General features: G+C 53.7%; 1 protein-coding gene across 3 annotated transcripts; it reads right to left on the reverse strand.

The window, feature by feature from the left end:
- Window positions 1-158: 158 nt before the first annotated feature.
- PDE1B (phosphodiesterase 1B) lies at window positions 159-27,518 on the reverse strand. 3 transcript variants are annotated; one of them, XM_032420699.1, is made up of 16 exons: window positions 27,185-27,518; window positions 26,974-27,096; window positions 11,142-11,255; window positions 10,078-10,260; window positions 9,808-9,874; window positions 9,346-9,462; window positions 6,973-7,113; window positions 6,472-6,572; window positions 6,238-6,363; window positions 6,007-6,108; window positions 4,827-4,947; window positions 4,451-4,532; window positions 4,042-4,150; window positions 3,453-3,583; window positions 2,780-2,899; window positions 159-2,254 (listed from the first exon to the last, which is right to left on the reverse strand). In XM_032420699.1, the coding sequence occupies exons 2-15, from the start codon at window positions 27,081-27,083 to the stop codon at window positions 2,796-2,798; spliced, it is 1,608 nt and encodes a 535-aa protein (XP_032276590.1). In that variant the 5' UTR covers window positions 27,084-27,096; window positions 27,185-27,518; the 3' UTR covers window positions 159-2,254; window positions 2,780-2,795. The 3 variants fall into 3 exon arrangements, with proteins under 3 accessions (XP_032276590.1, XP_032276591.1, XP_032276592.1); XM_032420700.1 differs by lacking the exons at window positions 26,974-27,096; window positions 27,185-27,518 and adding an exon at window positions 15,718-15,852; XM_032420701.1 differs by lacking the exons at window positions 9,346-9,462; window positions 9,808-9,874; window positions 10,078-10,260; ... (1 more) ...; window positions 26,974-27,096; window positions 27,185-27,518 and adding an exon at window positions 7,638-7,853.
- Between the last annotated feature and the right edge of the window lie 172 nt (window positions 27,519-27,690).

Raw genomic sequence — 27,690 nt, forward strand, 5'->3', positions numbered from 1 at the left:
GGGGGTTGGGGGTGGGGAGAGTTCTCTCCCCCAACCCTGCCCCTACCTGCTGTGGCAAGAAAGATAGGGGTCAGACAGGTGTAAGGACTAACTTCCAGGGCACCAAGAAGGAAGGAAAGGCCTGGGTTCTCTTCTCTTAATTGAGGAAAAGATACCAGCACACGGCAGGCCTGCCCTGCAGCCGGGTGAGACTTGGGAGTTCAAAGGCCGGTCCAGCTGTGCCTGTCCTGTGGCCGCCGCCTGCTGGACAAGGTGGGGGGGAACTGCACCCTGGCCCTTGGCCCAAGGGGAAGAGGGGGTGCTGTGTGGATGCCTCCTTGTCCTCCGAGCCTCAGTGAGTCCCAGGCTTCAGGATATGGTCCCTCCTCCAGCTATGAGACCACCGCCCCTATTCCAACCCAGTAGCAAAGATAGGTTGAGAACACGGTGGCTATTAACAAAGAGGCCCTGGCTGGGAGCCAGAAAGATCAGCTCTCTCCCTGGTCCGAGACTTGGAGGGGCCAGGGCAAAAGACAAAAACCCAGCACAGGTGAAGAAGCTTCCATGGCCAGCCAGGCCTCTCCTGCCCGCTGCTTTTGATTTTTCCAGGTGGTGGAGTGGGGAGGGGAGGAGGGAAGGCAAGACTCGCCCTTCCTTACTGAAGAAGCACTTTGGTAGAGAGAAAGAGCCTCAGGAGTCCCACTCCTGCCATCCCTACTGTGTGCCCTCAGTCAAGACCTCCCCTCTCTGGGCCCAGCCTCCCCACCCACATACATAGTAGGGAGAACACCACATCAGGATTTTTTCGAGCTTGAAAGAACGGTGTATATGAAGATGCTCGGTGGACTTCCATCCAGCGAACACGAAACACAGCCAGGCCTGGTCTCCCTTCTTTATTGATCTCTGGCTATAGCAGGGTTCTGGGAGACCAAGGGCAGGGGTGAGTCACATGCGTCTCCGCCCCACTTGGGGTGGGGTAGGAGGGACAAGTGTCAAGGTGGCAGGTCTAAGAGACCATGGATATGGACTTCACACGAACGGGGCCCACTGTATAAATGCATGGTTGGTATTTACAGGATAGGAGGAGGGCAGTCGCCTGGACTTGGGCCTTTGCTGGGACAAGGCTGCTCAAGGAGCCTGAGGAGAAGGGGCACAGGGCCTGGCGGGCTCTCTTCAGGAACACAACTGCTGCAGCCCTGAGTCCCTGCCATCTGCCTCCACCCGCCACTCCCCACTTGTCCCAGGGGAGGGGCCTCTTGGTGCCTGCAGGTGCGCAGGCGCTGGAAGGGGGAGGAGGGGAGGAACCCCTCTGATAGCAATGCAGGATTACTGGATTATACCTCACCCTCACGTGCACCCTTGGCCCCAACCCCGCTGGTCTCTCCTGCCTGTGCTCATAAGATGCATCCTGAAGGTGCTTTGCTGGGGAGACCTCAAAGCACTTTACAGACATTGGTCGGATGGGAGCCTCCCAGCCCCAGGGGAGAGGAAGGAGGCAAAGGGCTCAGGACAGCCAGGGTAGGTGACAAACCCCAGGGGCCTAGACCAATCCCAAGTTCTTGCGGACCCCAGGAAAGGCCCCCTCTCTTCCCCTAGTCGACATTTCAGAATAGGAGGGAAGGAAGATTGGGGTGGGGCGGGGAGGCTGGGGATGGCGCTGAAGCAGTGTAGGTCTGGGGTAAAGAGAACACCCCCGCATTCCCAGGCCCTAGAAAGGTCCCATGCCCTGAAGAAGCCCACTGGCCTCTCCACACACAGGGCTCTGAAAACCCCCAGCTTTCTATCCTATTCCAGCCCCTCCCAGGGGAAGAAAAGGGGGACCCAGACCTGCCAGCTAAGATCTGGGGGGGGCTGAGGGAACCCCCCAAAATGTATTGCTTAGAAACTTGGAGGCAAAAAGGATGGGGGAGGGCCCAGGGGCTGGCATCTCTGACCCTCCCCCCTGGGCCCTGGGAGGCCTCCAAGAAGCTCCCCACTCCCAGCCAGCCATCTGGCCTCAGGATGGGGGCGGGGGGGGGGGCAGTCCAGAGGCAGGGGGATGGGCACAGTGACCACTGGGAGCCTGAAGTTCCCCAGACTTCCTGCTGGGAGATTAAAGTGCGCCCCAATGGGTGTCGGGTGGGAAGGGGCCCTTCCCCCAACCCCACAATCTCTGGCATTTGGCCTTCAGGTGGGTTGTCTGTTCCTCAACCTCCATGCTCCCTTGGAGCAGATGGGGGAGCCGGTCCCGATGGATGGTGCTGATGACATCAAACACTTTGGACTCATTGAGGACCTGGGAAAGAGGGAGAGGTCTCAGTGCTCTGATCTTTGCCTTATCTCCAGCCTGACTTACCTTCTCCAAGTCCCGCCAGACCCCCCACTTGGTCCCACATACAGTTGTGCAAAAAATGCCTGCAGAGGGTGCGTAGCCAAGGGGGGCAGGGGGGCTGCTATCGAAGTCATGCGCAACTGACCTCACAGAGTCCTGCGTCCTGGCTGGGCCTGTTCCCCAGGCCTCACAAAGGTGCCTCAGAGGCTGGCTACAGCCTTGCTCAGGCCCTCCCTGTTCTGAGGAGCTACCTCCTTCCTTCCTGCTGGGACTGGATGGAAGGGGTGGAAAAATTTCCCTGCTTCTCACTCACGCCCTGGCTCAATTATATGTTCATTTCCTCCATTTTCCTCCCTTGGAAGAGGGAGGGAGAACCTCATATCCACTGAACCCCAGCGATGACCCTTCAAAGTTGCCACGTCGGACACCCAGCTCTTTCTACTCCCTACAGAATCTCAAGACCCTTCCCCCTCCACCACACAGGCTCACCTGGGCCAGCCCCAGGCTAGTCCAGATTCCCATTCTGGTTGTGTTCATCTTCGGCAGGGGAGGGCAGGGCCTCTTCCTCACAAGGGGACAGTTCGTCAATGGACATCTGGTTGGTGACGCCTGCAAAGGGGCATTTAGGAAGTTGGGACCAGACCAAGAAATATTTTTCCCCAGAACACCAGGAACATGCAGAGAAAGGTAAAGCATTCTCATGCATCCTCCTGCCTTCAAGATGAGCTACATTCAACCCATGCCAACTTAGGGAGAGCCTCTCCAGCCTTCCTCCCCAGCCTTGCTAAAATTCACAACCTTCAACTCACTCATAATGGAAGAGACTTCCCAGCCAAGGCCACCAAGTTACCCAAATCTACTGGGGCACCATTTACAGACCAATTTACAGACCAATATGCACAATACAGACCCTTGGGCTGTGGAATATGGCTGTTCCTATCTCCTCTCCTGTCCCTGTTCTAGAACAGTCCGGGCCAGCTAGACAGTCTTTCCTCTGATCTTACTTTAGTCTGATCAGTTCCATTCTCAACTCTTGATCAAGAGTCAAACAAAGGGTTGCTCCAGGGGTTTAAGGAAAATGGACCTGCTACTGCTCCATCAGCCACCCTCCCCACAAGGCCTCATCCCCCACCCCTACCCTCCTGGGTCCAACGGCACCCACCACTTGCTGCCCGTTCCTTCCATTTCTGCTTGTTCTCCTGAATGTATTTGGTCCAGGTAGAGCGGAAGCTGACCACATCAGGGTTGGGGTCTCCCACTTCCACATCCAGAGAAGGCTGGCGCCACTGGAAACTAAAGCAGGCCCCCCCAACTCCAGAGGTGAGACCCAGCCCACTCCAGAACTGCCTTCACAGCCCTCAGAGTGGCGTGGGGATGGAAGACCAGGAGGAGGCTTAGGGAGACTTATCCTTCCCCTTTCCCTCTGCTGGGTACCCCCAAGTCCATGCCCCTTTTCCCTCAATTTCACCCCTTCCATTCCACACCTTCCCTCCTACTAGAAGGAAAATAAAAACGAGATTAGCAGAAAGGCAATAAAGATAGAGCTAACGAAAAATGGGTGGAGGGGACCACAGGGGCAGGTCACACCCTTCTGGTCCCATCCTTCCACCCCTGTGTGTGACACGCAGCAGAGACTCCCGAGTTTTGGGTAGCCTGCTTCTCCACCACCCCGAGAGAGTGATCAGTGCTCTCTGTGAGTCCCTCTTCCCTCCCCCAAAACCAGGGGACCTGGCTATCCCAGCCACCCTCACCTGGGCTGGTTCTTAGACTTGGAGTCCTCATCCACCAGGGGCTGGACACTCTTCTCGGCCACATCAGTCAGCACAGAGAAGGTGGGCTCCACGATGAAGTCAATGAACCCTGCGGTGAAGGGGGAACACGATGGAGAGGTCCCACCCAGAGGGCTGGGCAGAGGGCCCTGCATGGCTGGAACCCCCAGCTGCAGGTAAGACAGGGTGACCCAGGCTGAAAAGTTCCCGGTGGGGACAGCCTTTGCAACGATGTCTTTGTGACCCCACCTTTGCAGCCCCCGGCCTTCCACCCAGGACCCCATGCCCCAGCACAGGCTCACTCCACAGGCAGACTGGTTTTGAGGGATGGAGACTCAGAGAGCCCTGGCCCCTTCCCAGGACTCTCCGCCCAACAGGAAAGGCCACTGACCGATCTGCGACTGTGCCACCAGAGTGGAAGTCCGATCACACAGGGGAGAAAAGGGCAGGCCCAGCTCTGCCTCCTTGTCGCCCTGGAGGGGAAGAGAGGGCGGGAAAGCTGGAGGGGGTGTCTCCAGACTACCGGGGGCCGGAGTGCAGCTGGGGGCGGTCCGGGGTTGTTGTGGGAGAAGAGGAATTTCGGTGCCCTTGACCTGGAAATGGTCATGGTATGCAAATGGAATGCAACCACAGTTAAGCTTTTAGGAAAATGACCTCTGATCCCAGGGCTTCAGGATCAGGGCAGAAGCCGCAGGGAGCTGAATGAAGATCTGGAAGCGGAGTGGGCACCTGGAGAACAAAGGGGAAGGAGGGCAGGGGTGGGTTACCTGGCGGAAGAACTCCTCCATGAGGGCCTTGGTCCAGCGGCTGTGAACCGACCAGTGCTTGGTTGGGTGGCTGATGTCGGCAGCATGGAGCAGTAGAGACAGGGCCTTGGACTTGTCAATCCTGGTCAGAGCGGGTGGAAAGGGAAGGGAGACTGATCCTTCAGGAGAAGGAAACCTGGACCATTCCTAACTTCCCATCACAAGCCCTCAGCGCCTTGCAGGGAACTTCCACCAGCCCCTGAGGCAACGCGCACGCGCACACGCACATGGGGGCGCACACACGCCTGTAAGTGTGGAAGCAGCCCAAGCTCTTAGAATCAGAGGCCACGGGTTCAAATCCCCTCTGGACCTATCACACACTAGCTGTGTGACACACAGCAAGTTACTTAAAATTTCCATATCCCACTTTCCTCAACCCTAACAGGAAATACTAACAGAATCTGCCACATGGGGTTGTTCTGAAAATTAAATGACACACAACATTCAAGTATTTAGTCGAGTGTCTGGCACACAGTAAGTGTGAGGAGATGTTATCTATAATCATCATCATCATCATCATCATTATTATAAGTATTATCGTTATTCCCCAACAAGGCCACATTGCACGCTGTCCCCCACAGAGACACCGTACATGAACACACACCTTCAGGACCCCCGCACACAGTCTCTTCTCTCTCACACACATTCATATCCTCCCACCTACTTTTAAGCAACAGTCAATGTAATCGTGGCATTTGTTCTGTGTTTTTTTTCTTTAACCTCACATGACTCTCTCACTAGCCCTGTTCGCGTAGGACCCGGTGGCAAGCTGTGGCAGGGAGGCCTGTCATTCTCACATGGCACAGACAAGGAAACGAGTCCAGAAAGGCTGCATGATTTTCCCAACATTCCAGGGTTGGGCTGTCCGGCGGCAGCAGTGAGAACACCCGTTTCAGACTCCCGGCCCGGTGTGCCCTCCAGCAGACCCGCAGCCCGGGCCGGATGCAAACCCAGGCCCGTGTGCACACGTCACACACACACACACACACACACACACACACACCCCTCCGTGGAGATGGACTCAGACACCCGGAGCCAGGAGAGTTTCTACATCCGGGCACACCAGCTACCCATGCATGTGCCCCCGATTCACACAGCCCTCACTCTGGCCTCGCCCTGGCCACACCCCACCAGGTGCCACCTCTCCAGCTGCTGCAAGGCTGTCTTCATGCACTTCACTTGCTGGAAATGGCAGGACATGTCCGTGGCCAACACCATCTCGATGACCAGGGCCCGTAGCTCTCTGGATGGACAGAACCAGAAAAGCGATCAGCCCTCACAGCACCCATGGGCCGCAGGTCCAGGGAGTGGGAAGAGAGGGTCAGGGTGAAGGGGGGTCTCTTCGGGATGCCCACTCCTGCCTTCAGCTCACACAAACTCATCCTTGGTGAGGTTGATGAAAATGTTCATCTCGTCATCCTGCATTATTCGGAAGACAGAGCTGATGTGGTGATTCTCCAGCACTGAGCGATCATTGTACAAGATGGCACATTCGGACCTGCAAAGCCGAGGGTCATTGCGTCCAGCCCCCTGTAAGTGGGGACTCTGGCAACCTCCCCTACTCCCGCTGGGCCCCTCCTGCCCCGGCCACATTGGCACCCCTCACTTGGTCTGGATGTGGAAGCTGTTCGTAGTGCCTGTGTGCTCATAGTCGTGGATGGCTGCAGCGAAGATGATGGCTAAGACCTCGATCTCCGACAGGCAATGCTGGGAGAGAGAGACAGGATGACAGGGGGCTCACCCTGCCCATCACTGCCCAAAGACCTCCACCCCAGGCTACACCCCTCAGCCCAGCCCTTCCGTTCTTCAAGGCCAGCTCCTGGGCTAAGATGGCCAGGTTTCTCAGCTCCCAGAATGGTGAAATACACCCCGTATCCCAACCTGAAACATTCCTGCTGTATCCCAGCACACATTCCCAGTGCTGCCCATGACGTTATGGTCCACCCAGGAATTCTCTGGAGTGAGTAAAATTTGACTCTGTAAAGACTTTGGGATACCAATGGAGAGGAACCAAAAGAGACAAACGGAAATGGGAGTATAATCTAGACTTCCCAGTTCTGCAGCCATAAGACCCTAAATCACAGAAGAATGATCTCCCAACACCTACCACCATCCCTGTGCGGAGCAAGAAGCAATGGACTGTCTGGGTAACATCAGCTGCGTGGATCTGGTTGTGGTAAGGGTTCTTGTACTTCCCATAGCCTGTCTCCAGTGCATCCAGGAAAGTCATCAAAAACACAGTGGGAATCTGCAGTGGGAGGGAGAAAATCGAGCTACAGGGAGGATCTGCATGAATGGCAGGCAGCCGAGGACAGATCAGCAACGCCATCTTTCTTTAGAAGGCAGCATGGCGCAGGGAGAAAAGCACCGGCTCTGCAGTCAGGTGGACCTGGACTCACATCCTGGCTCTGCCACCTGCTGGCTGTGTGACCCTGGGTAAGTCACGTGCCTCTGATACTTAATGGCAGAATGAAGATAATACCACCTCCTTGAATGTAATGAGATAAGTACAAGCCACTTAGTCAGTGCTCTCTACAGAGTGGCTATAATTATTATTATTTCCCTGGAGCTTTTTAAGAAAAGAAAACTTCCCTCCTATCTTCCAACCACCCCATCCCATCCCCAGTCCAATCTCAAGGGGTTCAGAAGCAGAGGAAAGAGTAAGATGACCTAGAGAGGACCCTTGCAGGCAGACATGGGTCACCCCCTCTAAGAAGGCTTTCTCCGTACCCACCACAACACACACACACACACACACACACACACACGTACACACACACAAGCACCACTACTGTCCGTTGTCTCTGTATGTGCCCTTGCAGTCTGTCTGCCTCCTTCAAAGGCTCAGGCTCCCAGAGGGCAGGGCTGGTGTCTGTGAGGAGAGCGAGGTTCAGGACCTGGGGAAGCTTCTGTAGAGATGAGCAATAGTGATGAGACACAGAAGATGTGCCACTAGTCAGTCAGACCCTAACATCTCCCACCCCCACCCCGGAGGGCTGTGCCCCAAATTCAGGGAATTTTAGAGGACCGTTTCCATGACAACTGCCCTTGCTTCTGCGTTGCCATGGTGTCCCTGGAGGGAAGGGAAGGGACGCAGGGGAGGAGCTGGGTGCTCAAGAAGGGAATGTGGAGCTTGAGAAGGGCGGCTCCAACTGGAATCTCTGCCGTAAGTAAAGACTAAAGCAATAAGTGCCCCCCTCTCTCTAACTGCCTTGGAGCAAGGCGAACTGGGGCTGGGCCAAGCCCAACCTGATGCAGTTATTCTTGGGGTCCTCCAAAACCAGTCCTTCCAGGTAAGGAAGCAGAGTTTAGGAGAAGCTGGTGTCTGGAGAATGTCTGAGAACCAGTTTGGAGAAACATGAGCTGGGAAAAGTCTTAGGAAAAGGAGGACCCTGCTGTTCTCTGTCCTGGAGAGCGCAGGACTGGAAGGAAGAAAATGAAGCTGCAGAAGGAGAGGCCTCAGGAAGGCACTGAGGAAAAATCTCAACTGAGCATCTCAGGAAAGTTCTGGAAACCTTCTCGGGAGTTGGTGTAAAATGAGGAGTTTTGTTGAGGAAAGGCTCACATGTACCAATAGCCTATTATGGTAAAGTAGGGGCTGAGGATGGCTGGGTGATCTTCCAAAGCCCTCTGAGAAAGGGCCAAGTGGACCCCTTTGACCTCTCCCATGGCCCACTCAGAACATACATGTTTTCCTCTGCTCTAACATCTATGTCCACCCCCACCTAAGTGCTGACCAAACAGTCCCATTGCGACTCTTCAACCCCTTCACCCTCCACTTCCAAGTGTGGTTTTTCCACATGGAAGTGGTTTTTTCCAGCCCCTATTCCCAAAAGACACTCCCTCCTGGCCCAGAATCTGGAGAGACTTTAATTCCATATTCTTCATGGCCAGCCAAGCTGAAGAGCAAACGGAGTTCACACACCCTCCCTCCCCTCATACAGCCCTACCCAGCCTTGCCAAAGAGTTGATCCTTTCCATAAAACTCCTCCGACAGAGACCCTGAGCTGAGAGGGAAGGGAAGGAGTGACCAATTTTATCCCTTCCTCCCTGCTCCTACACTCCCCCTCCAGGAAACAAATCGAGAGATTCTAGTCCCAAGGGCACAGGCTGACAGCATCTGGACTCTAGGCCTCGCGTGTCCACAGGCAAGAGGCAGGACAGCTGAAACAGGGAGGTGAACTTCGAGCCAGCCTGGAAAGGACAAGTTACGGGAAAGAAGCAAAGCAGGACAGAATAGAATCCTAGGCTGGATGGTTGCAGACCTAGAATCTTCTGGAAAGCAATAAATGAAGTCAGAAGCTCGGGATGGAGCAAGTGACAGAAAGGCTGGGCAGGTGGGCACAGGGAAACTTCCCTGACAGTGAGACTGAGTGAGGGAGTCTGTGCTTGTTGGCAATTGCTTGTTGGCAATCTTTTAGAACAGGAGTGATGGGAGTGGAGAGCCCTGCCCAGGAACAGGGGAAGGATAATGCCCAACCTTAAAGCGGCTGATGAGGTTATGCCGAGTCAGTAACTCAAAAACAATGGTCCTCAGGGCGTGGTCATCTGCTGCCCGGTTCAAGGAAAAGACATCAAAGCACCAGAGGTCCAGGTTCTGTGGAGAAACAACAGACTAGACAGGGAGACTCCCAAGGGGAGCTTCCCAGCGCAGCAAGTGTTGTAGTTAGACTTCAAGGAGGACTTCCCAATGTTTACAGAGACCTGGGAAGCAGGAAAACAAAGACATGGTGACGTGGGCCTTTTTCTTCCCAGGTATTTCTCAGTGCAGGGGAGACAAAAAGACAGGAGTTTGCCTCTGGAGTGGGCAAAATGTTGTTTTGAGGAACATGGGGATGACAGTTAAAAGGGAAGGCAAAAATCACCCCACACAGAGTCTGAAAGTCCCAAAGACCATTCCTTCCCCCAACCTTCTCCTCTCTGCCGAAAACCCAGGGCTCACCTTCAGACAGTTGAGGACCACAGTGGAATAGGTGGGGCCCACAGAGGTATACGTTCTCCGGAACATCCTAAGGGCAAACAATGAAAAGAAGCCCACCTATGAAGGTCTGGGAAGTGGGGTCTGATCAGGTGGGGCTGTGGGGATGAGCTCTGGGCGGGGGGGTGGGGGGGCACACCACTGGGGGTCTGGTGGGGTCCCGGAAGCCCAGGGTATCCGGGAAACAGGGACAAAACTAGAGGCAGAGGGAGGCTAAGCAGGGGCAAGCCTCACCGTTCCACAAAGATCCCAGCCTGCACCGCGTGCACGATGCTCCGGAACTTGGGCTTCTCCTCTGCGCGGCGGCCTTTGGCCCGGGCCTGCTGGGTGAAGGTGGAGGCCAGCCAGTCTCGTACCTCCGAAGGCACGGCATCTGACCGCAGCTCCTGCAGCTCGTCCTCCGTGTCCAAGATTTGCCTGAGGCCCCAGAAGGGGAGTCACAGAAGAAAGACAGCAGGTGCTTCCACAACCTAGGGACGCTGAGCCCAGCCACACCCCACAGCTCAGAAACACTCATGCCAGGTGTCTCCCTTCTCTGACCCTCCCCTTCCTTTCTCTCACTACGTTTTTGGTGGTGGTGGTTTTTTTTTTTTCTGTCTCTCTGAGGCCTCCACTAATGAAACAGGCCACTATGTGAGGTAGTGAGCGTCCCAAGTCTGGAAACGCTCAAGCAGAAAATGGAATAGATACCACATGTCAGGGAAGCTGAGACCAGCAGCACTGTCCAATGGAAATAAAATGCTAGCCACGTAGAAGTAATTTTAAATTGGTTAGTAGCCACATTAAAAAAGTAAAAAGAAACGGGTGAAATTCATTTTAATGAGAAGTTTTCTTTAACCAGATACACCTAAAATAGTATCATTTCAATGTGAAGTCAATACAAAATATAGAGAGATATTTTACATTCCTTTTTCTGTCTTTGAAACCAGCATGCATGTCGCATGTACATCCATGTCTCAGTTCATACTCGGGCTCAATGGCCACACGTGACCAGCGGCTCCCATGCTGAGCCGGACAGGTCTCAAGGGATTCCCCACTGGTGAGAGGGTTAGGACGACATGAGGTTTCTGGTCCCTTCCAGCTCTGAAACAGTTTTCTCTCCTTGATGCCTGTGTTTGTCTCTATCTCTGCAAACCCCTATCTGTTCCTCCGCCCCTTTATCTCTGTGATATTTCCACCTACAGCTCTTCCTCCCTGCTCTGGCCCTGTTGCAGGTCTCTATCTCCAGCCTTCCGTCTCACTCCCGCCCCTGATCACTGTGGCTGCCCGGTGTCTTCCTGCATGCACGGGTCTCTCACCGTGTCTCGTCTATGTAGACAGCCTCCAGCAGAGAAGCTGTGTACTCCAGGTTTTTCTTCAGCTCCTCAATGTTTACCTCCCCGTCCTCCAGCTGCTTCACCATGTAGCGCAACCTGTGGGGGGTGGGCACAGATGGCTTGCTTAGGGGCTGCCACCTCGTCAGGAGAGCAGGACCCCCTCTGATAAGGTGCCTCCGTCTTCCACAAATCGGTACTCTCTCCGACAGGGAGAAGAATCGCAGCTAGTGTGTTTCATCCCAGACTCTTGCCACCGCCTGTATTAAGTTTATCTGCCCCCAAAGTTTAATCCCAGGCTTTTTTCTGACCCCGCCATCCTCACCTACCTCTGACCTCCCCACACCTCTCTTCAGTCAGTGTTTCCTGAAAACTCTTGTTCAGACTGCCCAGGCCCAGCAGAATGAGGCAGGTACAAGCCCCCGGGTTGATGTTCTGGGAATGATCTGTTTCATAGCCTGAATAACCAAGAGCTGAGACTGCCAATTTCCCCCAGCAGAGAGAGCTGTGGCATCAAGAGCGATCAAAAGATGCTTCCATTACATCCGTTGGTCATGGCAGGGAAGGGGGGGGTACATGTCCACAGCCTCTCTGTCCCTGGCAGGGATGGCGAAAACACAGAACAAAGAGCAATGTGAATGCTCTCGCCTGGCCTCACTCCATTCAGGCAGAGCTAATGGATTATGATTCCAGAATCCATCAACCAGGACAGAGCAGGATTAACCCCTGCCTCCCCGACGCTGTGCCCGAGAGAACCTCTGGCAATGTGTGTCTGTACCCACCCCCTACCTCTGCCCCGCAGCAGCTTCCCCCAGAGACAAAGCAGTGGGGGGTGGGGCCAGGGGTCTCACTTACTCGATGCCCTGCCTGAGGGGACAGTCCCTCATCTTTTGCACTCATGAACGCTGGGGGTCAGTGATGAAGTGGGAGACTTCTTAGAAGTCTGGCGAGTCCAGCCCAGGCAGCCACAAAGCACACAAAACTCTCTTGACTTTGGTGATTCTAAAGAAAGCAATTAAACATTCCCCTCTCACTCTTTCCCCCAGCCCTGCCCTGCCCCACCTAACCCCCAGGTCGGGGTGAACTGCTGGACCGGACAATTCCCCACTGAGAGGGGCTTCAGTTAACCCAAGGTCACCCTATGAGTCAGGGAGGAAAAAAGAATGAGTCAGGGACCAGAGGCTGAAATTAGCATCAATTCCCAGGGATGCCGGGGAGGGAGAACATGGTACTCCTGAACAGAAGCAGCTCCAGAATCCTGGGGTCTCAGCAGCTTTGGAATGGGGTGCCGGAAAGAGTCAGCCCCCGGAAGCATCGCGGGCCAACTCTCCCCTCAGGGGCCAGCAGTCCTGCCGGAACAGTCTGAATGCAACGGGGCAGAAGGGCAAGGGGGGAAAGGGGAGGAAAGCAGTTGCGGGGGACACTGCAGCCTCCTCAATGGGTGATCTTCAAACCTCACTTCTGGCCTTCCTGCTGCACCGGCTGCATGTGCAAACGGTGGTTGTTCAACAAGAAAGAAGCCGGCTTCAGTAAAGCTCTGCCCCAGCTAGGGCTTCATTAGGGATGTGGGCTAGAGGCTAAACAACATAATAGGCTTTCCAGCCAATGAGCTGGAAAAGGGGACTGCACCAGCATCTCCCAGAGTGCTGACCCAGAGGTCTTAGAATAAAGAGGTTTGCTCCACCTTTGGGGCCCAGGCACAAACCAGGGCTTCCCTCTCCGGGTCAGTCCCCGTGGCCAGGGAGCCTCGGATCTAGGGGTCACACAACCCAAGAAGAAAGAAAAGCCTCTGGTCCCATCTCTCTCCCAGATTCCTACCCCAGCCCTCCTCATCTTCCACACTGGTCAGCCCTTAAGAAAACCCAAACCTAAACTCACCAAAGTTCTTCTGCACTCTCTCCCGACCCACATCTTGAAACACACATCCCAGCACAGGCTCCCAAAGTGAACAGCCAAACCCACGGATGCTCATTTGCATGTATTCGCATAATCATTAACAATGCTGCCAGCTCTACATTTTAAAAAGCGATTTATCTCAGATCATCCTCACAATGGGCCTAGAGGGAGGGAGGGAGTTGGGAAGAAATGGCCACCCCTATTTCCAATGCAGAAACCAAGGCTCCGGGCCACAGTTCTGGGAGGCAGGAATCCTGGATTCAAAGATACCACTTCCTGGCCCTGAGCCCTTGGGCAAGTCACTAATCCTCAATCAGTATCTCTCAAAAGGTGACCTGTAGACCACTGGCATCAGAATTACCTGGGATACTTGTGAAAAATTGAAGTTCTAGGCCTGGGTGCACACCTACTGAACCAGAATTTCTGAGGGTATGATCCAAGGATCTGCAAACACGTTTAACAAACACCCAGGATATTCTCATGCTCATGGAACTTTGAGAACCTTTCTTTTAGAGCCTCTGTTCCTTCCTCTGTAAAACAGTGAAGATGATGATAAACCACCTGTGAAGGGCTGTTAATAAGAATTATTATTTATTTTATAATTTCTTTTATAAATGAAATAATGTATGCAAAAGGCCTGACGTACAGAGTGGGGCTCTATAAACGTGATGTGAATTGGAATGAACTGACCAGCATCATGCTGGCCCCACCCAACTCACACCTCATGGCCTTCAAACCAACAAGCGCCTGCCTTCTCCATCCCAAGTCCAGGTGGAGAAGAGTGAGTCTAGTTTGCATGGAGGCTCATGACCGGGAAGCCCCCTAACAGAGAAAATGAGATAATGAAAATGGCCATGATCTCTCCTTCATAATGACAAACCTCATTTGGGCCACACAACCACCTGAGGGGGGAGGTTAAGTGACTGGCCCAGGGTCACACAACTTGTCCATCTCAGTCAGGTGGGCAAGCCTACAACTCACACTGCTGGGGCCTAACTGTGCCCCGCACACCAAAGGTATTGGGCAGATGGGGCTCAATCATGTAACTTGCTTGGAGGGAGGCTGGAGCTCATTGCATCACAGCTCCTCAGTCTGTTGTCTCCCCCAGGAAGTGCTGGTGTCTGTCAGCTCATAGTAGACTGTGAGCATCTTGATGGGACTGACAATGACTTGTTTATCCTGCTGCTGTACTCAGAGCACACAGTATGTGCTCAGCAAATGTCCATGAAATAAAAGGGAGGGGCACCTGGGTGGCTCAGTTGGTTAAGCATCTGACTTCAGCTCAGGTCATGATCCCAGGGTTCTGGGATCGAGTTGGGCTCCCTGGCTCAGCGGGGAACCTGCTTATCCCTCTGCCCCTCCCCCTGCTCGTGCTCTCTCTCTCTTTCTCTCTCTCTCACATGCTCTCTCAAATAAACAAAATCTAAATAAATAAATGGGAGTAGGGGCAGATTAATCAGGTGGGGGGCTATCTGCCAGAGCTCACAATGGAGATCTCTGAGGCAGGGTTTCTGGAACTCTAACGGAGAGCCTGCGGAGAAGAAGGAGGCTGTGGCTTGCCTTTCACACAACCTTCCCTCCAAATTCCTCCTGCCTCCACTTCTAGCCCCTGCTCTTTTATAGCTGCTTTTGAAATCTGAAGCGAACATGATCCAGACACCAGAAGGAGTGGGGAGGGAGGGAAAGATTAAAGAATAAATTTGACAAATGGGGAGTCCAAGAAGGGGACCTGGACTCAGGCAGCTGGAAGGTTCCAGGTGCTGAACGTCACCCTCCTGAAGTCCTCTAACTCCCCCACAGCCCCTCCAGCCTGGCGGTGGCCTCTCTGGTTCTAAAGTCCTTCAGAGTTAGGATCTCCCCAGACCCACCCACAGTCCTCCCCTCAGCATTCTTCTGCAAGAAGTCCTACTTCCCCTGCCCATGGACAGGTCCCCATCCAGGCCTAAGGAAAACTGGAAGCTTCTGCAACAATCCTTCCACCTCCACCCCTAGCCCTGTTTCACTACACCCACTTCTTTCTCCTTTACCCTTGGCCACTGCACCCTGGGAAAATCCTCAGACCTGACCCCTGGAAAGCACCAGTCTCTCCCAGCTCTAGGCAGCCCGCTGAAAGAGAAGGCTCAGGGTAGTAATAATCCCAACACCCCAGAAGAGTTCAGTTTCCCACCAGTTCATTTCTTTGGGCCATCATGGCTGATGATCTGGCAGTTTCCAAAGCCCCCTGTACTACTTCCAGCACCCACACTCCTAAAAGATCACTGTAAGTAAGGGGCTTAGGACAGAGCAGCCTCAAGCCAAAGGGCTCGGAGTTGGGAGAAGAATCCAATTTCCCTTTGGGGTTTTAAGATCAGATGAGGAGATTTCAGAGGAATGTGAGGTCCTAAGGATGCTGGGGTGAGGAAGGAGAGAAAGGGGGCTAATCAGGGCTAAGTCATCTGCCACAGGCAAAAGGGAGCAATACAAAGGAAAGGGAGATGGGAATGGGAGGAGAATAAGGGGAAGGGCAAGACAGACGCGGGGGGGAGGGCGGGGGAGGAGGTGGAGAAGTGGACACAACATACAGGGACTGTCCAGTCTTGATCCCTCCGCTCCACCAAACTACTAATGTGGACCCACAGCCACCTGTCCTCCTCCTCCCCCCTCCCCTCCTCGCCCTGGTGCCTACCTGAGGATGGGGCCCTGAAGGTGGCTCCTCTGCACAGGAACAGGGTTTGCCATGGGAATCAAAGTGTCCTACTTCAGAGAATCAAAATGCCGCCCCAGGGGTCCCCAGGGCCCCCTGGGGGAATGACTCCCTCTTGGGCCCAACTTCCTCCTCCAGGTCCCAGCAGAACTGAGCTACTGACCAAAGAGAACTCTGGGGAGGGGCACAGGAGGGGCCTGGCTGGAGGAAGAAGGGAGTGATGAGACAGAGAGGCAGCACACAGCAACTGGGTGAGAGGCCACGGGAAAAGTTTCACATCTGAATCAGACCGAAAACAAGAATCTGTTCTCAGAAGAATCCCAGAAAGGACAGAAATAGCACAGTCCAGCCCCTTGCTCTGAGGAGGTGGGGCTCCTCTTTGGGGAGAAGGGGTTAGCAGAAGACTTAAGGGTGCAGGGACAGGGGTGCACCCTGAATCTGATGTGGAGAGGCTGTCGGCCCTGGGAGGGGAAGGGGCCCTGCAAGAGGGGCTGGGCAGATTCAGCTTCCTCCCACAGTCATCTTCCGGGCCCATTTTTCAAAATGAGCTTTAGCGCACCTGAAAGGACAGAAGCCAGACAGAAAAAGAACCAGAAACCACAGGGGAGGGGCTCACTGAAGCTGGGGTTCAGGGGATCCTCACTCAGAGACTGGCTCAACGGAGAGGGAAAGCCCTGCCCAAGCAGTGAATGAAAGTCGGGAGGACTCGCTCAGAGAAACCAAGAGGTTGGACAAGTTACTTTCCCACTCCCAGCCCCCGTTTCTCATCTGGAAAACGAGCACTGGGGGATAACTGGGTATTAACTGGGGAGAGGCCAATCCAGCCCAGAGGAAGCGGAGAATTGATGGAACGGCCTAGGGCGGGCCTGGGGACTAGGACCCCCTCTTCCGCCTCCAGGCTTTGCCCTCGCTCAGGTTGGGGGACAGCTGCTGGCCTCTGCGGCGCGGGGTGGACGTGCGCGTACAGCCCCAGCCCGCCTCCGGATTGGCTGTGAAATGACGTCACCAATACAAGCGCATTGGGGCCGCGATTGGTCATCTGAGGGGCTGGGCGGGGCTGAGGAGGAGAGCCCCGGGTGAAGGCGAACGCATCCAGTGGAGGGTTCCGCGCCACTGCATTCTCCTTAATCTAGGGTCTAGGGCTGGGGATAATGTGGAAATGAGGAAAGGGGACTCGTGGGGATGAGTTTGACAGGAGAGAGGGAAAAGAGAAGAAACAGACCAAGCACCAGAATTTTATGACGGGAAGTCTTCCTCCCCACCTCTATCCCCCAAAAGCAGAGAGAAATTAAAAAAAGCTTGTCACTGTGCCAAAGCCTTGAAGGATTATAAACAAATGAAGTTTGGGAGCCTTCTGTTTCTCAACTTCACTGAGTGCTGGGACAAGTGGAAGTGGGCTTAACAGCAAGGAGAGGAATGAAGTTAAACATCTACAAGTTGTTTTCTAGTCCTCGTAGCCATGAAGCCGGGCTGCTGCAGATTTTGGAAGAAAGGAAACCCTCCCTCTCTGTGTCCATCTCATTCTCTCTGCGCTCCCAACACACACACACACACACACACACACACACACACACACACACACGCTGGTTGGTGTTTTTAGAGAAAAGGCATTACAGCCCGAATCTGAGACCCAGAACTGACACCCAGGGGATGAGGGACAAGTCATTGCCTGTTTTGTGGCCATGCCTGCTTGAAGGGACAAGGATAGGGTAGGAGTGGAGGAAGGTGGTAGCCGGCTGCATACAGTCTGAAACACCAACAAACACCAAGCCAGGGCAGCTCCCCTCCCTCCCCTGACTCCAGGCCCTCACTCCAGGGCCTGCCACCTCAAGCAGGCACTTACCTCAACCCTCCTACCAAAAGGTGGAGATTTCTTAGACTAGAAAAGCTTTGGAGAGGATATTTTGTCTATCCCTCTGCCCTCTTGCCCAATAGAACCAAAAGCTGGTTGGACAAATGACGGCTTACCACCTCACCACACATACATACCTGCTGCATTGTCCCAGCATGCATTCCATACATGCTCATCCCAGTCTATTATTATTATTAACTGTTCCTAATAAGAAAGGATATTGGCCAACCACCAGCCCTTCCTGGGGAAAACAATTTCACACATATCCCCTCACCCATGCATATACACACACACCACATCTCTATCCAAGCTAGGGAGACTTCCCTGGGTGGGAGGCAGGACATAGCTATGATGACCCCAGCAGAGTCCAGCATGGATTTTCCTTTAGTCTTTAAATTTAGTTTAAAAATAGCAACGAGCACAACCATAATCCTCCCTCCCAGGCCCATTCCCAGCATTCCCCACCTGCCCTGAAGAATAGGAGTTGGGATAGGGGATGAACAAAGGATAGAAAACCCTGCCTCTGGTCAGAGAAGAGAGGGGGTGGGGACGGTGGAGTAGGTGGGATGGGGGTTGGAGGTGTGGGGTGTTGGGGAAGGGATTAGCCAGCTGATCTCAAGGCTCCAAAATCTCAGAAATTGAAAGAACCAAAGAAGTCACCTAAATCCAATGGAAAGAGGACATGAATTAAAATCAGGAGACTTTTGCCTAGACTTTATCACTATATGTGACCTTGGGCAGGACACTCTGAGGTCATTTCCTTGTCTATAAAATGGGTAAGCAATATGTGCTTCACAGAATTCACACAAGGATCAAATGAGATCACATGGGAGCACCTTGGGGACTATAAAGTGATGCATGAATGCAACAGATTATTCCTTCGCCCAACCCTTTATTTAGTTTGTTCAGCAAATGTTTGTTAAGAGTCCTCCATGAACAAAGTCTCCTATGCCCACCCTTGGACCCAGGCCCTCTGGTGCGGAAAAGCCCTAGCCACCCTGCCGCCGCCACTCCAGATGTCCAGGGCTTCACCCCGGCTCCTTATTCCACAGGGGCCATGAGGCCATGGAAGAAGAAACTGGGGAATGTGCACAGCATGGAGCTCCAGAAACCAAGAACAACCAGCTCTCCACCTTACCCAAGCCCTGTGCTCCCCTCACTCCCCTGGCTTCCCATTGCTACACAAGCAGCCTCGGTTCTGGCAGCTGGCTGGGCTCGGTGGCGGGGGTGGCTCTGGAGATAAAAATAGCCCCCCTGGTGGCAGAGCTGGGGTGCCATCCTGGGAGGCGGCAGGCCTCGGGTTGACATGGCAGCAGTTGTAAGAGATCTCTAGGCACTGGACCGAGGAGCTGGGTGGAGGGAGGGTGGTGGAGGATGGGGGTAGTGTGGGAAGAACAGAAACCAAGAGAGCAGCGGGAGGGGAGGGGGCAGGAGGTATTCGGGGGTAGGGAGGGAGAGAAGAGAGATTTGAACGATGCTGAAGGCTGAAGAAGGTCTGGGAAGCACAGCAGCAGGGGGGGAGGACTTGGCTCCCACCCATGCTGTGTCTGAAAGCAGCTCCCCCTCTGCCTCCTGTCCAGAAGCTGTTTCTAACAGGTGTTCCTAGCAACCGCCCAGCACAGCTCACATCGGATGAGGCAGAGGGTAACCTAAACAGCTTGAGCCTTAGCCCAGACTAAAAAGACCCCAGATATCCCGGTTCCTAGCCCAGCATGCAACTGAGTCACCTCTCCCTCAGCCTCGGACTTCAGCCCTGAAGAGAAGGAGGAACTGGGAGGGGTGGGCAAGAAAGTCCAAGGAAGGCTAAGGAGAGAGGAGGCTCCCAGGACCCAAGCCAGAATTCTCTCTCTGGTTCGCTTGCCCACCCCTCTTCTCCCTCCACCCCCACACTGTTTAATTCTGCTCATTAACCACCTCCACATGGACCACCCCACCAGCCCTGCAAACCACATCCCAGCAGATGTTCCAGCAGATGCCCTGTGTCCAGGGGGCCTAGCAGATGTCGAAGGCGGCCTGGGATGAGAAAGGGAGTTGGAAGCTTGGCAAGGGACTGACTGCAGGTGTGATGAGTGTGGACCAGCGCGACTGGGGTCTGGTCCCAGCCCTGCCCCCAAACCTTACCAACTACCTCTGGGCATCACTCTCCTCCTCTGTTACATTTTATGGTTCTCAGATTCAGTGCCTGGGTTGGAGGCACTAGGGAAATAGGATGCCTGGGTCTCAATTCCCTGGTTCAAGTTCATCCTTTCTGACTAGCTCACTGCTTCCCCAACTCATCCCTAACCTGATGCTAAAAGGAGGAGGGTGGCTTTCTTCTTTATCACAGGAAGGTCACATTCTAACCTCCAGGAACTTTCCAGGAAGTTCTCCCACATACCTATCTTTATTCCACCTGCTGCAAACAAGACAACAGCAAATTTTCTTGGCATTTCAAAAAGAACAGAAAGGAGGAGAACAAGCAGGACAAAGAAGTCTTTCGGGTGAATCTGGTGCGATCTGATTTATGGTCTTTCGTTAAGACTGGAATTTCTAAAGCCACTGCCTAGTAGAGATACAGTCGGGGGTTTAGGGAGCTTGGCAACACTGTTGGCATGTGTGCTCATTCAGCCCAGGCCCCAAGAAGTTTCCAAACATGGTGGGCATCAAGAACAGTGCCACATTAGATATGCAAGAGCTGACAAACAGGGGAGCGGGGAAGCCAAGGAATAGCAAGGGAAGGAGAAGCTTCTCTAGCCCCCAGGTCTTGCCTGCCAAAAAAATCACAAAGCCCCCTGGAAGCCACGCTCCCTTCCCAAAACTAAATGGTGCCAACACCAGCTGGCAGCCTAATCATGCCACTGCAGCCACAGTAATTATTTGCAAATCTGACTTCTCTTTGCAGCTGCGGAATCCACTGACCCAGGAACCTGGTGGTATCCCACAGCACCGCCTGAAGCACCCCGCTTCTAGCTCTTCTCCCAGCCCCACACCCCCAGGCCTCTCCCTGGGTCTCCCCTGCCCTTTCCCCACCAAGCCTGCTTCTCTACCACAACCCCATCACAGCTCCCTCAGTGGACTCCTGCCAGGTCTGGAGGCTGAAGTAGAATCCTAACCTGATGTTTGCTTCCCCCGACCCACATGGATGCAGCAGGAGCTGAGGGGAGAGGAGCAGCTGCAGGATGGGGGGGAGGGAGGGGCAAGGGCATTAGGGACCTCCCCGCACTGAATGGGCAACTCGCTTTCCTCCTTTTCCCTTCTCAGGAGCCCTCCTTCCCCCTCAGTTCCCAACTTTGCCCCACTCAATAGCCCCAGGATGCTTTCCCAATTCCCGAGGACCATTAAGTCTTCCTCCCTTAGGGCACAATCTCATTATCTAACAACTTCCAGACTCTAGGGGCGGGGGGCCTCACCTGCACCCCACTTGCTGCCCTGGTTTTGTCCCTTTTTCTCTGCTGTTGTCCTGAAGAGAGTTGGAAAATAGCCACTCAATTTCCGTACCTGAGAAAATCAGCCCCCTGAGAGCCAAAGGCAATTACCTGGCTTCCTCCCCAGGGGAGCTGGGAGGATGAGGTCACTGAGAAGGCAAAAGAAAGGCCTTGCAGAATACAGCAGTTGAGGCTGGACTCCTCAGGCTGTCCGGAAGGGTGCCTGCAGCCGACTCACCCTGCACCACCAACCCCCCCCCCCAACACCAGGGGACGGAGGAGGGAGGCCCCAGGGATTTCCTGGCTCCCAGCCAAGGTGAGAAAGGGGTAGGGGCATTGAAGGCCAGAGAAGCCCAGCGGAAAGGAATAGGGAGAGGAAGTGGGACAAGAGAGAAGAGCAAAATGCAGCCCAGCAGAGAGAGATGGGAACAAAGGAGGAAAGGGACAGAAGGAAAGGATGTGAGAGGAATCAAAGAAGAGGAAAGCAGAGGGAGCAGAGAAGTTGGAAACAAACCCTCGATGACTTCTTTAAAGACTCCAAAGAGAGGGAAAGATGTATTTCAAGGTTCCCTGCTCCTCCACCCCAGTCAGATGAGGGTGGCCAAAAAAAGAGGGGAAGATAGGGAACAACCACTCATTTCTTTGCCTTCAAGAGCTCCCTAGACAGCGGGCAGGTGGAAAGGGATCCGGACAAGTCCAGGCCCCTCCCCTCCTGGGTCTCTCACCTGGCCTTCCAGGACCAGTGCGTCCCCAACCTACCTCACCCTCTTCCTGGCAAAAGTAACAAACACAACCTTCCACTGCAGAATTTCCTCTCTCGGTCTTTCTAACTGGCCTCCTGGGGCTTCTGGGCAAGCAAAGTGATATTTGGGTTCTAAGGGACGTTAGAGATTCTCTAAAATAAGATGTGGCATACCTGATCACATCATCCCCAAGGCCCAGAAATGTAGGATAAACGCCAGAGGAGAGTTTCTCCAATGCTCACAGAACTCACCAACGGCAGTCCCTGGGGCTCGCCACACCCACAGCGTCTTAGAACTACAATTGCTCTATCCACTGGGAAAAGAGATGATAGGAGTAAGTCCTTCTCTTTTCTTTTGACCTCAGTGGCCCACATCCTTTGTAAGACAGCCCCACTCAGCCTGCTAGTCTCTAAGCTCAGACACCTGTCTCACCCCCTCCAGGCAACCATTCATCAACAAGACTATTCTGAATCACGTCCCAGACGGTCCCAGACGCCAGGACTTAAACCTATTAAGTAATTCACATTCCTGCCTCTTAAATCTTTATTGTTCTCCCCATCCAAGCCAATGGTCCCCCATTCATTCCCATTCCCCCCACCTCTTCACACAGCAAGCTCTCCAATGCTGAAAGAACTCCAGACTGTATCATTTCAAAACCACTTTCAGATGCATGATATCCAATGAGGAACTGAGATTCAGGGAGACTACATGACTGTCAAGATCACGCAGCTGGTAATTGGCAGCATGGGAACGTGACCTCAAACTCGAGTCTCCCACCATCCCCTCTGCTCTTCCCCTCTCACCACCCTGCCACTCTCATCCCCTCCAGCCACCTCTTCTGACCAGAGGCCTGTGAAATTCTTCCTTTGGTCTAAATTGATGTCCCCTCTCTCTGCAGCTCCTTTTTTTACCCTCTATCATCCAGAGATGCCCCATTCAAGGCACAGCTGATGAAAGAAATGTAAAGACAGAAGGGAATGATGGGAGAGGGGGATATAAAACCCAGGGAGGAGACATTCCCTTTGCCACGGTTGGAAATGAAAGAGGAAGGGCTGCTCCGTGGAGGGAGGCACAAAAAGTCATCCTTGCCAAGCAAGGCCTGGGAGAAATGGTGCTCCTTTTTCTCCAGAGATCCAGGGAACCACAGTTTATCTTGCCATCTTCACAGCAGCTCCACAAACATATGCAGGAAAAGGGGGAACCGCTGCACAGCTTTCAAAACCAGTGAGAGCCACAGAAGATCACTCCGTGGGGCATATACAAAATGAGGACAAAAGGTGGGATAAATCAGCCAGTGAGGCACCCAGTCCAGGCCCTCAGCTTCTTCCTCCTGCCCATTTGATCTCCCCAGGATTATAAAAAAACGTTGGTGTGTCACAAACACATAGACAAGATCACATATTATCCCATTACCTAGACACACACACACACACTCACTCACATACATCATCTCATTCATTCACAGAGCAATCTCAGGTATTCGGGTAAGTGCAAACCTTCCCAACATATTTATTATCATACATGCCATTTATAAACCTGAAAACAAAGAGACATCATCACGGAGCTCTGACTCCACGAGCGGTCCCCCACCCGCACGCCAACCTTTACCCAGACACATATGTATACATGTCAGGCATTCACGATTTCATCCGGATACGTCTCATTCACACGTCCAAATAACGTTTCCATATCCTCTCTGTAACTCCTTCAGTTCTGGGCTCTGTCCTGAGGTCTTCAAATCCCGCACCTTTTAAACATCTCCCTCTCAAAAAACAACACCACCTCCTTTTCTTCCACCTCCATTTCCTGCTACCCACCCCCCCCCGCCCCCGCCCACGTACAGGAGCACACACACCACAGAATCAGAGACAGAACTGGGCTCCGTGACATATACGCGGATACTCATTAATTCATTTGTTCCTTCCTTTATTTAACAGCATTTCTTGAGTGCCTATTAACTTTCAGGTACCACACTAGACTCCGATGAAACAAAGATGAGCAAAAAGAACGCCCAGCAGGGTCCTTGCTCCAGCTCAGCTGTAATGACCTTGAACCGCAGCTTAGGACATAGAGCCTAGACCTTGGGAGTCCTGAGTCCCATGTGAAGAAAGGAGAAGAGAAAGGGATTGTGTTTATACCATCCCAAAGGAAAAGGGAGGTCCTGTCTGTAAAGTTCCAGGAGAAACTGGGGCAGAGGGAAGAAAGTGATGTTTGTACTATCCTGGGAGAAAGAGAAAGAATTCGTATCTATGCTTTTCTTGGGTGTGTAGGCCCCCCCACGAAAGGAAAAGATTAGGCAGAAACCAAAGTGGTACAGTTTTACCACTTGGATGGGTGTAGCGAAATGAGGAACAGGATGCCTCACCCACTCTCTACTCCACTTGATGGATTTCAACCAGATTATCAAATCCAGAGGAGCAGGGACTGTGTCTACTTTGTCCACCACCATACCCCAGCCTCCAGCACATCACCTGACCCTCAGGAGGCACTCAGTTAATAGTTGTTGAATGAACGAATGAGCTAAGGATGGCAAACCAATCTCCGTTCACAGATTTTCTTGACTCACAAAAGACACAGAACACCCCTTGCTCCTGAGCCTCCCCTACACTCCTCAAGGCCCTCTGGTCTCAGAGAAGGGTAGACAATCCAGTCAAATCTTTCATCTTAGGGTCAGAAATGCTCATCCTGCTCAACCCATCATCTCCAGATTCCCTATTCCAGCCTCTCTCATGCCTCCACTTCTGAGTCTGCTTAGTTAGGAAAATTTTCCTGCTAGGTAGAGGTGAAATCCCATAGCCAGAGACTCTTCAGCTTATATGCTCCAGATTCTGAATTAATCTTTGGCAGAGTCCTACTGTGGGAAACAGGATTCCTGGATGCCCTTCCCAAGAAGAAATTGCCCTGCAAAATTATATTAGTATGGGCTTTTTAACCGGAAGCAAAAACACCAGACCCCGGCTCCCTGAAGACAATCTAGATGTCCTAGATTAGTAATTAAAAGGATAGTTGGGGGGTGGGGGGGATAGAATATGTTGTGTGGGGGAATCAAGGCCTTTATATATATGTCTTCATTTTTATTCAGTACACAGCCATGAGATAATTGTGCCCATCCCCCTATTCCCATACTAGAGCCTCCCCAATATTCAAACAGGGCCAAATCCAGTAAGTCATCCACTGGGGATCTACCTTTATATCAACATCTTTCTCTGCTTTGAGAAAGTGAGGTTGAGAATCTATTCCTGGTGATTAATAATATGGAAATGGGCCTTTTCTGGTTAAGTTATTACATGCAGCTAGCACTCTTAAGGACCAGACTGCTGAAGTAAGTGAAGACTGGAATAATTTAATCAATAAGATTAGTGATCCTTGTCCACCCTGATCTCCTGTAAGGACATCTCAGCTAATGCACTATGTAGGGTCAGCTGCCTCTACTCCCTTCTTTCCCTGGGTTTCAGTGCCTCCTCTGGGGGTCCTCTTCTCTCACCACTGAGCACTTCTCATACTAAAGGAAGAAATAGCAATTTGCTTCCAGGAAAGACTTTTGGTTAGAAAGGTATGGGAGACAGTGAAACAGGTACCTGGAATGGAGGCAAGGAAGGTATATGATGGGGAGAAGCCATCCTGGGACACCTTGAATTCTCTTATTTATAAGCCCTGAGCCCCCTTCTTTGCCTTTCCACCACTTCCTTACCTGCCACCCGCCCTCAGCTTAGTTACCATTAACAGAGCATCGTTTTCTATCAAGAATCACTCAGTGCTCCTCCCAACAAAAATCAATTCAATCCGGTTTTCCATTTCTTCATCCCAGAACTCATTCCAAGGCTGCGCTTCAGAGAGCCCGGCAAATTGCAATGGCTAGAGGCAGCAAAGGACAGGAACTGAGAAGCACATTTGGATGCCAAGCCTGGTTGCCCACTGGGCCTCAGTTCTCCCTAAGGCCTCGCTAAGCAGCTAGAGTATAAATCAGACCCACCCACCCAATATCAAGGCATCATCTTACTACCACAGGTGAAGTATTTTAAAAACAAAACAATCATTAGCATCTATCCATCTCCTACCACCATCTCTCCCTCCACCAGAACCCAGAAATGGAAAGCTTCAGCGCTCACTATTGAAGATAATGGGGAGGAACTGGGTTTTGGGTTTATGGTTCCTGCATTGCCTCACTGAACATCTACAGTCTCTTTTCCTGGGACCACTGGGAGTCATAGCAGGGAGAGGGGCACCTTCCCTCATTCTCTGATTAAGAGTCAACAGACTGCAGAGGTTACCGGATGGCAGCTGACTGGGAGAAAAACGTGCTGCATGGTTTGTCTTTGACCCACTCCTCTCCTTCTCTGAGGAACAGAAAGAAAAGTTGCTTCCCTCCCCTGGGACTGGAGTATAGGACACCTGAGTCCCTCGTTTCCCTATTTATCCAGCACCGCCGCCCCCCCCCATGCCCTTCTCCTACAACAAGAAAAGATGCCTCAATGTACTTGGAGATCCTTGGGAGGCCCTAGAGCAACAAAAAGGTTTTGACAGTTGCCTTGCCCCTGTCAATCAATCTTTCTTCACCACCACCACCACCACCCCAGCTCCCAGGGAGGGGCTCCACCCCAACTCTTCCAGATCCCAGCCAGGACCCCCAACATTACTGTGCACAGTGGGTTTCCTGGCCCCAAGAGTGATGAGCAGCTCAGGTATGGGGCGCCCCCCATCCCTACCCCCTGAAAGATGCAGGAGGCAGAAACCACCAATCCCAACAGAGATACATATGACCCACAGGTTGGCACAAGTATCCGCATGCACTAGATCTGCAGCTGTGTGCAATCACTCTACATACATCTGTGTGTCCCACGGACACTCATGCACACACATGTGATGTGTGTCTCACATCTGCACAACCCTGCACACGGATACGTGTGAGTCAGCCTGGCACCTCCTAAATGCTGCCCGTCTGCAGCCCTGCCACACCGCACATAATGTGCCGCCTCTCCGCGCTGCGTGTGTCACCCGGGGGGTCCACAGGCACAGGCACATCGTTAGCTTTGCAACTCCTAAACCCGCTCCAAGCAGCCGGCTTGCTCCGCACATGCCTTGCACATGTGGCCTGGCCCTGCGTGTCAGGGCAGCTTATTTCCTCGCACCTGCCAACAGGAGTGCGGGAGAGAATCCACGAGCCCGGCTCCGACTACCCGCGCCCCCCCCCCCGAGACTCCCTGAGATCCCTTCCCCCCACTCCCGGCCGGGGACTCACAGAGACCGAAGCTTAATCCACATCTTCTTGCTGGGGGCTGACTTCAGCTCCAGCGGTGACGGGCAATCCGACTCCAGCATCTCGGGAGGGCTGCGGGGGGACAGCTCCATGCTCAGCCTCTGTCTGTGGAACGGAGGGAGGAGACGGCACCGCGGCTCAGCCTCAGCCCGGAGCCGGGAGCCCCTCCCCGCCCACCCCAGCCCCTTCCCACCTGCGGCTGGCGCGGACCAGCCAGGCCGGGGTCTCCGGGCTCGGCCCAAGCTGGCAGAGCTGCAGTTCCTGCGGCTCCTGCTCTCGCGCTGTCCAGCCGAGCTCTGGCTCCCAGTCCGAGCTCTCCGCGCCGCCGCCGCCGCCGCCGCCGCCGCGCTGCCGGGGCCGCCTCCTCTGCTCTCTCCTCCTCCCCCGGCCGGCCCCCCTCCCTGCGCTCCCTCCTTTCTCGGCCTGCCGGCGCGTCTCTCACTCCTCGCGGCCCCTCCTGCCCCTCCCAGCCGAGCGCCGGGGAGCCGGGCGCACACGCAGACAGCGGCGCCGAGGGCGAGCGCACGCACCCGGGCGCCCGGGCCGAGCTGCGGCGTGTGCCCCGCGCGGGGGCTGCGAGTGCGCGTTTCCAGACTGCCTGCCGCGCAGGCGGCCGGGTGCGTCCCCTGCTCTGTGTTTCGAGTTTCTGTGTATGTGCGTGTGGCTTCGTGTATCCCCGAGTGCCTGGCCGCCTGTGCG

This window comes from Phoca vitulina, unplaced genomic scaffold (genome assembly GCF_004348235.1).
Source record: "Phoca vitulina isolate PV1807 unplaced genomic scaffold, GSC_HSeal_1.0 scaffold23, whole genome shotgun sequence".
Taxonomy (NCBI): domain Eukaryota; kingdom Metazoa; phylum Chordata; class Mammalia; order Carnivora; family Phocidae; genus Phoca; species Phoca vitulina.